This window comes from Pygoscelis adeliae, unplaced genomic scaffold, assembly GCF_000699105.1.
Source record: "Pygoscelis adeliae isolate BGI_AS28 unplaced genomic scaffold, ASM69910v1 Scaffold16, whole genome shotgun sequence".
NCBI lineage: Eukaryota > Metazoa > Chordata > Aves > Sphenisciformes > Spheniscidae > Pygoscelis > Pygoscelis adeliae.
The window spans coordinates 3,971,250-3,983,608 of record NW_008825162.1 but is presented as its reverse complement, the minus strand read 5'-3'; the positions used below and the strand labels follow the sequence as shown (position 1 = coordinate 3,983,608).

General features: G+C 38.3%; 1 protein-coding gene across 1 annotated transcript in view; it reads right to left on the bottom strand.

The window, feature by feature from the left end:
- Positions 1 to 12,359, bottom strand: part of LOC103920879 (solute carrier organic anion transporter family member 4C1-like) — a gene marked incomplete at its 5' end in the record, with an annotated part of 19,466 nt that extends 7,107 nt beyond the window's left edge. Inside the window, 3 exons of the mRNA XM_009328736.1 lie at positions 1,247 to 1,441; positions 6,758 to 7,021; positions 12,272 to 12,359. Of these exons, the coding sequence (XP_009327011.1) occupies positions 1,247 to 1,441; positions 6,758 to 7,021; positions 12,272 to 12,359 (547 nt within the window). The remainder of the gene's footprint in view (positions 1 to 1,246; positions 1,442 to 6,757; positions 7,022 to 12,271) is intronic.

Below are 12,359 nucleotides of genomic sequence, written 5' to 3'. Positions count from 1 at the left end.
ACATTGGAACAGGCTGCCCAGGGAAGTGGTTGAGTCACCATCCCTGGAAGTATTTAAAAGACGGGTAGATGAGGCACTTAGGGACATGGTTTAGTGGGCATGGTGTTGTTGGGTTGATGGTTGGACTCGATGATCTTGGAGGTCTCTTCCAACCTTAATGATTCTATGATTCTATGATCCCCTAATCATGCAGACAGCCCTAATTTTCCTCTATTTATTTCACTAGCCTCAGAAAAAAGTGTAATCTTCTCTCTCAGTATAAAGAAACAGCAAAAATAAAAGCTGTCTTTGTTATTTAACATTTAACATATGCAACTATTCTATTTGTTGGCATCAAATGAAGTGGTTTGCCTGGAACAGTTAAGCTAGAACTGTATGCAAATAGATGATGATTTCAATTTTGCACTCTAAAATATTGATTTGGCCTGGAAAACAGTCCAGGAATCTAAGATGCTTTGAATTCCTCCTGAGAGTTACCAGTATAGCTAACATACTTTTATCAGCTTACACATAAAATGGGGAAAATAGCAAATACCTTCATACCCATAGAAAACACACTTAGACTGCAACGAACTTGGCAATAAAAATGCACATAACCCAGAGAATGCTGACTGGAAAGATTAAAAACCACTGCTAAGAATTAGTATTCCTTAGCTTTCAAACAGCCCCACAGTAAGACAAACGCTTTCTCCATGTTTCTAGGCAATCCCTTTACTTTCAATTAAGGAAAGATACTTCCAGTATTTCCTCCTGAAGTGCCAAATTTGTATGTGGCTAGAGAACTGCATTGATCACATGACCCACAGGAGTGTCCTTGCACTGAGGGGACAGCCTACTGTTAGAAGGTAAATAAATAAAACTGTTAAAAGGATACAGTAAGGTGTGGCTACTGACCTGATATACAGTAGTTTAACACCTGTGACAGTAAAAAGCAAATTTTTGCTACAACTTACTCTGTTAACAGGCAGGCTACGTTAACCACTTAATCACTTTCAGTTACTGACAAAAAAAAACAGCAGGAGAGGTGCACAAAGTAGCCTCACCGTGCTCTGCAAAATAACTATTGAAAAGACGTGACACTTATAGCAGACTAATACCTAACTTGCACAGTAATTGATATAGAAACACTTTTTGAACATAAGTAAACAATGACAAGATTGATTAGAGGAACTCATAATAGCATTTGTAAGGCATTGCAGTCTATGATCTATCCAAGCAATATGTTATAAACAGTTTTAAAAGTTACCTATATAAAGGGAAGACTTGTGTTTTGGGACACTATCATCAATAAAAGCTGTCCCCAACGTATACAGTGGAGTTCCTCCAACTCCCAGCAGCAGCTGTCCCAGGATAAAGACATACAGATAGTTGGGAAGTGAAGACTTTGTGCTGGCACTGCAAGTGAAGTTAGCAGAGCTTGTTCCTGGAATTCGACAGGTGTCTGAAAGAGAGACAGCAAGTCTTTAAAATTCTGTTACCCAGCTCATCACAGTCCACCTGAAGAAAAACCTGTACTGAAAGCTAAACTACATATGAAGTGCTGTTAGTGCCAGGCTCCCATTTTAATCTTCAGGCCTACTAATATACTCTATATGACAGTGCCCTAACCTTCTAGGATATCATACCCCTCAAAAGAAATACTATCACATCTTGGTTTTTGTTTCCTTGCCAGGAAGGAAAGATGGATAAAATAATCTTATTAAAACATTTTGGCTTGTTTGAAAGCATTATTGACCAGATGTATGCAAAAAAAACTGTCAAATGGTCATTCAGCAGGTTAGTGAATACTCCTAGGTAACAGATGCTTCATTTTGTTCTTGTACTTTATAATGATTCTGAGGAGCACTAACAACAACTTCCAGAGTGAAGAGCAGAGCAGCCTGAACAACCTGAGGAAAGTTGGACTACTGGAGAGGAAAGTGCAGTCTACTGGAGAGGAAAGTGCAGTCATCAGAGTCACAAACAAAGATAATCCTCCCTTCTCACACACTGCTTTGAGAAGTGTTTCCCTCAAAAAAACCCCAACAACTTAAAAACCACGCCACTATCTCTCATAGAGCACACACTGCTGTATCTCCAGAATGAGAAGTTGATCTAAAGCCTCTGTACTTGTCCACACACACAAAGAGGTAAGCAGAGGCAGAACAGACTAAGGTTGCGCCTGCTCTTGTAATGTTTGGCACTATGAGGAGGGAAGAGAAAAGAGGAAGTGAAGACAGGGAGTATGTTTTCTCTTCTCCTTCCTCTTGCTATCATTGCACATTTAGTGGCAGACAGTCCCAAGTGACAAGATCAAAAAGAGGAGCTTGGTTCTTTCCAGGTTTTTCCACGGAACAGCATAAAACCCTAAGGAAGAGGATAAACCCATCAGTTTGGTAGAAACATGCCATACTGAGCAAATATGAAAACACCCTTCAGATCAGATGAGTAGACTGATTAATTCTCAATATTTTGCTACAAAATTATTACATCATTTCTCTCAGGTCCTTTTACATTTGAGAAGACTTTTTACTTAAGCAAACAAAGGGCAAGCTTGTCCACACTTCAGGTTCACAGGACATAAAACACAAGGAAGTGCTTGCCACACAGCACATATTCAAAGAGAACTGTCTACACTGTTAGATGTTATCATAAAGGCATCCATGGGTTTCATCATGCCTTCCTCCAGAAGGAACAGCACCATAGTGGTGGTGGAGTCACGTAGCACACAACAGGTGATTCAGTGCTGTTGCAGACACTGGCCAACACAGTGATGGGAAATTCCCACAGAATGATGGGAAAACTTCAAGAGGAGGAGTCATTAAGATTTTTCCTTCCTTTCCACTTAGGAACAATACTCATTTTAATGCTGTACTGAAGCCACATGGGGAACATCTTATTATGAATCACTACTCTGAAAATTAAAGTTTTTAGAGTATATTTTCCATTTGTTGTCAATCTGCCTTCTTTAGCAACATTGTTCTTTTCTGCAGGAAATTATGTCTTAAATCAGGTTAACTTTGTACTATTTACATGCAGAGCATCTAAAACAGACTACAGAAGGACACCATGTCCTACAATATCTTGTTAACATACACATATTCGTGTACAGCACATATATAGAATATATCTGTAGTTATAAGTTAGCCTCTAATACCTATTGGGCAAATCTAAAACAGCATTTAGCTAGTTATTTTATTGTAGTACACAAATAATGGTATCTTGTTAAAATATACACATCAGAAAACAAGAAATGCAGAGCAAGAAAACGCCATGAACGATGTTAAACAACAAAAGTGTAGCCTAATTTGAGATGAGAAATAGCTTCATGAAATAAACAGATTACATACGGTAATAGCAATCAAACTCTGACAGACTGTGGTTCTTCATGAATCCCCATCTCCACCCCCAATGTCTCAGTTCATATCAACCTAAAAGCCTGTGCCATTGTGTAACTAATTGATTATAGCCTCTCTCCTTCAGTTTTCTAGCTCTTCAATTTATGTGCCCTAGGAAATTTATCGTGACATTGAGATGAGAGAAGCTTATGACACTAGTTTGTTTTCAGAACCACATAATCAGGTCTAACTACAGAATTAAGAGAACCGTCAATATGCATTTCAATACAATTATAATCCTTTTATTTGCATCAGCTATCAGACCTTTTTTTTTTTTAAAGTCAGCAAGTACACATGCACTTACTGAGTGGAGTCATGGACCATATTTCATGTTTCAAAGAAACATTTTAAAAGCAAAGATGATTTACCACAAAACTATGAGATCAGTTTAAACCAGCATAAGCCAAAACTGCCATCAAACAACAGTTTACTCTCTCTACCTCAGCCATTTACATTATCCCCTTCTTGTACCAGTCCAAGGTTTAAACAGATTGGTAAAGTGATGCAGATTAAATCTAACCTGGATTAGATCCACAAGCCTGTTTGCTGCTGTCATAAGAATGGTGGAGAGAGAAGGCACTGGCTTTTACATGATCAAGAAAGTCTAACTGAGATAAGCCAAGCTCTGGGAGAAGTTTAAGATGGGTGGCTGACCATTTTTAACTACCTTTTGTCATTAAACTTGTTTTCCCTTCTAAAAGTCAGTGGATTAGACTTACATTTTATATTCCTCCACATCCTCACAAAAAAGTTATCTTCATTCTGTCAAATGAAGATCTGCATTTCATATTTGCTGTGACAGACGTCTTTTACGAATTTAAACATGTTTCAATAAGATCTGAGACGGAAGTTTAAAAGTACATTGCTTTAGGCATCTGCAGTTTTTACAGTCCTCTGTGCCGTCTACAGGTAATCAAATACAGAATGGTTTCATTACAGACAAACCACTAGATGGAGCTCCTGACTACAAATACCAGAGCCAGCTAAAACACTGAAGACCCTATGTAACCTAAAAAAGTTATCAGAACAAATAGCTCATTACATCTAGGTTACATATTTTGAGTCTGAAGCCTTTCTGGAGATTAGCCAAGACATGTTTGCTGTGGCTCAAAATTTTTGTAAATAAGTAGACCATTAGTTAGCTACTCTTTCAATATGAAATGGATTAAACTATTTCTAAAGAGTGTTATTATGATAAATATTTCCAGTGGAATGGTTTTGTAAGTAGGATGTGTATATACTCAGAATAAAAAAATTAGTATCTCAAGGTAAAACAGGAAGTTCCAGGAATTCTCTAAGCCTTATACTGGAGGCTAGTTGTGTTTTGTATTCTAGACTAGATCTATTAATTAATCTGGCAGCCATATCAAATATTGCACTGAACTACACTTTAATGTTGTCCTGCACTGTACTTACATATAAAAGATGAACATAAATAATCAAGTAACCAACTAGGACCTGTTCAAAAATAAATTAGGTCATAGATTTTAATACAAAGCATCAAATAAAAGAGTTTACTCCCAATGCATTAAAATCTCTATAAGCTATTCATCCAAACAAATAAGCAACAAGGAAGGTTTTTTGGGGTGTGGTGCTATTAAATTCTGCAACCAAAGTGTAGTTAAGATGCTTCATCAACATCAGAACTAGCTAAACCAGACATCCTATAAAATCATTTACTGCAGTTAACTTAACTGTTACAGGATGCTGTTGCACAGCACCTGCAGATTTACATTGAGTCTGTTATGGTGCAGACATTCCCTGCACTCTGTAGTCATTTATCTTTGATAGCATTTTGTTTAAGTCAGCATAAGCCCTTAAATCTGCTCACCACAGTCACAGCATAGGTAACTGCATTACAGCAGTAAAAATAGCATGAATTCAGTCATCTTACAGTGCCATGGAGAAGAATGCACACGTTCCACTTAAAGCTTTCCCTTTTTTGTCAGAAGTCCACATAGAACATGAGCCCTAAGTTATCAACACCTACAGCATCTTTAATGGTGGATGAAGTGGCAAATGTTTGATGAAACAGGAACAGATTTTTTGAGATTTTGACCAAAATTGGTAGAAGGGGGAAAGATCAGTTGCAGTAGTTGGCCATCTCCCTTCACACTCCCACCCTGTCAGTATCTTGTTTCAATTACAGAAACCTACAATCAGGTTGGAACTTTCTTTGTATTAAATTCAGCTTCCCTTCCATACTAGTGAAGTAGGGCGGGTAATACTGAAACTGTAGAGAAATGGGACTGTAACAGAGCCAGGAGCAAGTAAGCTGTTGCCCCTCTACTAAGGGGTAACAAGTAATTATCTGCTCATAGCCTCCAAACACTGAAGAGTTTTTTCTTTTGGCCTTGTTCCATTAAAAGTTCAATTAACTTCTGCCTCAGATGCTCATTTATTAGATGAGGAACAATAGCTTACCAAAGTTATTTAACTAATGGTCAATGTCTGGACAGCTCATGGAAGAGTGATATGTGATTAACACTTAAAAAAACTAATTTGAGAATCAACAGCTGGAAGACTGAGAACCTTCCATCAGATTGCTTAATAGCTACCCATTTTTTTTAGTGAGCACTCTAATATGCTTAGTCATTGAAGGCATAAATCTGATTAAACACTGCAATAACAATTAATACAATCCTAAAAGATTAAGTCATCCTGCTTTAAAGATATCTGGATGTTTCTTTGTTAATTACAGGTGTGCCACTAAGTTGAGATACAAATAATTGGCATTAAGCAGACTGCACTTAAAGTCTTGTTTTACAAGAAAAGATATGTAAGATCTGAGAGCTGATTACTCCCGCTATTTCAGTACTGCTTAGTTCAGTATAATTCAGTACTGTTTGTTCCCTCTTTATTTCAAAGAAACCCACAAGTTTTAATCAACATTTTAGAAGAACTTAAACTTGTTAATGAATTACTCAAGATGCCCTTAATAGTTCAAAACCCAGAACTGCAACATGTAGTCAACTTTCAACAAGATTAAGTCTAACAGCCTTCCCTTAACATTTATTCTACATCACTGACCTAACCTGCATTCCTATTGAAAAAGAAGTGCCACATCATTTTTTACTCAAAGTGAATTTTAATTGCATTCATCAACACAAGTCAAAAAAAGCATTTTATTAGTGTTGCTTATGAGCAAGAACTGATATTGACACTCAAATCTTTTCTGAAAAAGAAAGTTCACTGTGCAGAGGGACAGCTCTTGAACTTATGGATTTCACAGAATAATTTTATTTTCAGTTTTAGAAATAATACCCTATTTTTAGGACTTTGACAGAGATTAACTATGTTATGCCAAATTAAGAGTTGCACCAAGTTGCTACAGAGATTTTTTTTTTTTAATCATTTTCAAAACATAAGGATAAGCTTACCTTCAAGTTTAGCTCCATAGTGGTATTTTCCACTACTGAAGTGTGGTAAGGAAAATATAAGTGAGCCCAATCCTAGCATAAATGCTGAGAAAGCAAGCCATCGTGGTTTGTGCCCTCTTTCTCCAAAGAAAGATACAAACAGTGACAGTATACAAAAAGCAATGTCATAGCTTGCAGAGATTAAGCCAGTGAGGGAACTGTTCAACTCATAACGCTTCTCAATTGTTGAAATACTAATGTTAATCAGGCCATTTACCACAATACCTACAAAAGAAAAAGGAGATAGTTAGTCAAAGATACTTTAATTTCATAGAGTTGCAAGGATAAACTTACCATTGTGTGATGGAAGGGTTAAAATGAATATATTTACAAAGCTACATTTTAAGCTATTTATTAGCTTTAAAATCCAGGTATGTAGGGGATTGATACAGTGCCAACTTAAGCCAGCCAAACTGCATAGGACCTATTCAATTTTGTTCTCTCCTGTGGGCATTGAAGATTCAACACTCAAGTATTAAGCCAGCAAAATACCATGCCTCAAACTCTGTTCGTGTATTAAGGTTCCAGATCCAGTTTGAAGCACAGACAGATTTCAAAGAGAATACATTACAGTGTCATAAGATACGGTACACATTAAAAGGAAATTAGTCAAGGTTATGACTTGCATTAGAATACAAGCTATGACTGAAGCAAGTTTAGGACACAGCTTTCAAATGATGATTGTCAAACATCATCTCCTCCCTGCCATCATGAAGGGAAAATACAAGAAGGCTTTTGAACAGACATCCTTCCCTATAATATAAAAATTGTAAAGCTATTTAAAAATGCTTTGCACCTGCTTCAGAGCAACTGAGGCAATTTACTTTAACTGAGAGAAAAAGCTTGCCCTCTGAATCTCAAAGTTCCCTGAAGCAGAAGTATCAGACAACCTAGAGAACAGGCCTTGCATGAGCTGCCCTACTTAGGCACGGCGAACTCCAAAAAACTGATCCAAAAGTAGAAGCGAGCAAGCTGCAATTGCCAGTGCATGCTTATACACACTGTCCATTTTTACAGAAGTGTTGTTTGTAGATACTAACTTGAATCTCCCATCCTGCCTCACATTCTGTTCGTATGTGAAACACCAAGTAGTTAAATTTACAGGAGTTCACTTTTAACAGTCCCAAAATAGGATTCTGTTACAAGTGAGATGAATAGCTGTACTTCATAACAGTGTCAGATAACTTCACAGTAGTCTAATTAAACTGCACCCGTAATAAAATACATACCCTGGAAAAAAGTTAGGAAGTCTTCGAGTCACAGTTGCAAATAAAAGAGTTCTGTAACCTCACAGATGACTGATGAGCATCTCTCATGACACAGGCCCTACAGTTATCCTTCCTCTTTCTAAAAATCAAACACGATTCTTTACTGTCATTCCAAGAACAGAAGGACTGATGGCTGGGATAGCAATGGACTTAAGTTAGTTTTCAACAAGCATTGCACCATCCAGAAGCGCAACTACACAGGACGAACTTCAACAGATCTGCCTAGAGTGCTCTACATATGAAAAAAATTTACTCCAAATCCGTAATCAACCAGCTGTTTTCTTATCAGTGCAATCCCCACCATAACTAAACACTTCAGCTTTCTGTAAGGAGGCAGCTCTCAGCACAGCCTTAATTTTCTAATACCCTACTATGGCCTCTTTATTAAGGATGACAATTTCACCTGTCAGTCTGACCACCACACTTAAATTCATATGGGATCCACAGAAGTACTTGGATATTACTCCACTGCCATTATTTATACATTTGGCAGCTTTCTTCTTTTCTTCTTAAGGAGCATTGACCAAAGAACAATACTAGCATGAAGGAATGAACAAACAAGTTTCTCTCATTTGCCAGCACTTCAAACATTTACTAAGGCCTTAAAGCATTCACATGAAGTAGGTGTGTTATGTGGCAAGTTGATTACAGAACTAGGAGACATTGTCTTTTACCTGTGGTTTAAGTTGTCACCTTTAATTTACATCCTAAAAGCCATAAACCTTGCACTTAATTTTATTGGATAATTAGTTTTCATGTGTAAAAATGCAGGTGTGATGAATGGCAGTATAACTTCTCCAATGCTATCATCTAGGGATTAATCACAAAAGCCTCTTCAGGAAAGATGGAACCTGGCTGATACTAACTTGATCAGAAAAACAAATCCTACAAGGACATCTCAACACTTAAATACTAGTATAGAAATTATTTTTTAACTATTCTCATCAAAAACGTTGTTGTCCTGACACATCTGTTAGTTTAGGAACAGTGTGTACTGACCCACAAAATCCAGATTAATCATAAGCCAACTTCATTTGCTCTAATGAAAAACAAGAGTATTTTTTCTTCATCCATTTAACAGAAAAACATACTCTACAATTATTCTAAGTATGGTGGCTTTAAAGCAGTGGTTCGCAGACACCCAATCAAAAAAGAAAAAAAACAAAAGAGTCCTTCCAGTAACAAATATAATCTCGGTATAAAATACTAGTACTGTCTAAAGTTTTCAGTCAGATTAGACTGGACCAGTCTCAAACAGTGGTTCTGTTTTATTTAATAAAATTATTACTGACATGAGGAATAAACAGTCCTTCTTGTACTCAAAACAGTGAGGTAACTTCTACCTTGTTTGCTACTACAGCTATGAACTGCAACACATCCGGTTATTGTATTACAAGATGCAATCATAGATTTATGCAACTCTAAGTGCCATACAGAAAGCAGGTATTAGTCATGTAACCACATACTATGCAAAGAAGTGTTTTCTATTCTGGAAATACAGGTTTCACATGTACTTGAAACAGAAACAGCCAGAAATGAAGAGTTACGTTTCACCTGGAATCTTTGAGAAGCTGAAATACAGCAAATCAGGTACTAATGATAACAATAACCTCTTTTCTAGGGCAGCTAAAAAATAACTAATAAATACATGCCTTCAGTTAGACACACACGTATGGAAATCTACACACATGTACCAGGTCACTGCAGACAACTACCTACTATGTTCACTCATTGTGTAAAAAGTCTAGTATAACAATTTATATACATCAAAAGTGTGTTAAGGATTACTTCATTGTTCCTCAGCACATCAGGAAATAAACTTTCCTAGAAGTACATTAGCAAGTTTTATAGATATATTTTATCTTCTTCAGTGATGGTTTCTGTAAGTTGGAGGGTAAATTAAATAATTAGACCCAAAGCTAGAGTACAGTAGTAGCTCACAGAACTTCAAAATCCCAGTTGTGTTTTGTATGAACTCTTATCTGAACTCTGAAGCTGCAAGACCTGAATATTTTTGCAGTTTCACATGCAGCACTGAATTTCTTGTCTGAAAATTACTTGTTTTTTCTGCTTCTCAAAGACAGTTGCAACTTGAGTCTTCAGTGCCCAAAGGCAAGGTACTCGTTCAGAAAATCCAGATAACACATCATTAAGAATGCCACAAGGTCTATAACAGCCATGCCTACATCAGCTTTCAAAACAAGCATCCGAAGTTTCCTTACATTAAGGCACTAAATCTGAACTAGATTAGATAGGTACCTCTCTGAGGTCTGGCATACATCTACAGTTAGATAACGGAACCAAGACTCGGATAAGTGGCATAACCAACACCCACAGCATCCTAAGGGGACAGAGATTCTTATGATACAAGACCTTTTTATGATTGGCAACCTATCCACACTAGTAATAACAGATAAAAATTTAAATGATACTGAATGTGTTATTCAGCTGAGCAGATTATCAGATCAGCACAGCAAACCAGATTTTAAGAAATATTGCTATAGCAAATTTGGAAGTGCTGGAAATATTCAAGACGCTTTGTCTAGTGTAATATAATCTGAAACTTTTCAGTGTCACATTCAGGGCATTTTTGGTTGCCTTTCCATATTCTTAAGCTACAAAAATATACGTGCATGATATAAAAGTCTTCCACTTCTCAGCTGCCATTTAAATCTGTTATGTAAGTTCTTCCACCCCTCCCTTTCTTTTTACTATGTTAGAGAAAATACATTTGAGCTAACAGCAGGACAACTGCAACAGCAATCACCTCCTGGTCCTACCAGCTGTAGCATGGCCTTTCAAATACAAGCAAGGAACAACATGCCCTGCCCAAAGCTCCCTAGATACTTATTTTCTAACACAACAGGTGTATGCTAAGAAAAGATCAGATTCTGAACAGGCTGAAATGAGAAAGAGTTCATGGAAACACATACTGAGGGACACTGGTTCTTCTAAGGATTTTCCAAGCAACACAAATAGCAGTCAGATCCTTCTAGGTGTTAAGCAGAATCTCCTGCTCAGCTCTCCTCAGACGGTCCCAGTTACCTCAGTGTCGTTCCAGGCAGCAACACAGCCATCCATATCCATGCTTCTAGTCTTCATATCCATCTTCATATCCTGCTTCTAAGTCTTCAGCATAGGCTGCCTGCTCTTCTAGCACTGAATCTCTTCTTCTGCATCTCCCCCACCCCTCTACAGCAGTCTCATCCTTTATGAGCAACAAGAATGAGCTTTAAAGCCTCATAATTTTTCAGAAAACATTTTCTTTTCTAGCTAGCCCAATAAAGTTGAAGGGTTCTGAACATTAATCCAATAGCTCCATTTGACACCCAAATATCTAAGCTTTACAAACCTCAAGTTTGTACCCTTGGTACACTAATACTTCCCCTCCCTCAGCCATTATTACTACTTTCCAACCCTAAGGCTTGCCAAGGCCCTAACAAATCTTGTTACAGAAAACAAAAAATATGGACAAGACTATCTGAAGCTGAACAACAGAAATTAAGAGCAAGCTAAACTTCAGGTTCCCCCCAAGGTTAAGTTAAGCTGTTAGTTCTAAGTGTTAGACAGATGGCTGCACTGGGATCCACAGATCAAAACCAGTTTTTTTTAAAGCCATCTTAATCACCCAAAGTCCCACCCAACCATGCCAAGGTACTTTTTTAATTGGCAGGAAGTACATGCTAAGGCACTACAGTTTTGTCTATTGGTTTATATCATGTGTTTTATTCCGTGGCTCCTATGTCTCAACCTGTGAGGCGCATATGGAGCAATACCTCCCTGTGAGCAGTGGGGACACAGTGTAGGCAAGAGCATGAAGCACAGAGCTTGATGGGACCACAGACAAAAAGTAGTCAAAAAGGTAAGCGGGAAAAGAAAAAAAGGAGGAACAGAGTGAAGTACAAGGAGTAATACTGTATGAGCAACTTCCCTACCCAGGGCACTAGGGTACTTTCTTTCCCTTGTGAAACCACTACTGTCACTCTTCAGCAACAGCACCAGACTCGGGCAGCTGGAGGAACTCTGCCCCCCCTCACCCACCACCCGAATCGCCACCACTCTTCCCCTGCCTTCCCCCGCCGCTCCAGGATGGAGAGCAAGATGCACCCAGGGCAGCGGAAGGCCTGCAGGGGCCGGGTCCCACAGGGAAGGTGAAGAGGAGGGCAGCAGCCCTGCGGCTCAGGGCAAGGTGGTGGGGACGGGTTACCTTGGAAGATAGCCAGGAGGCTGTAGGCAGCCAGGTAGCCCTCAGGGTTGTTGCAGAGCTGCAGAGCCTTAGGGGCGCAGCGGCCCCC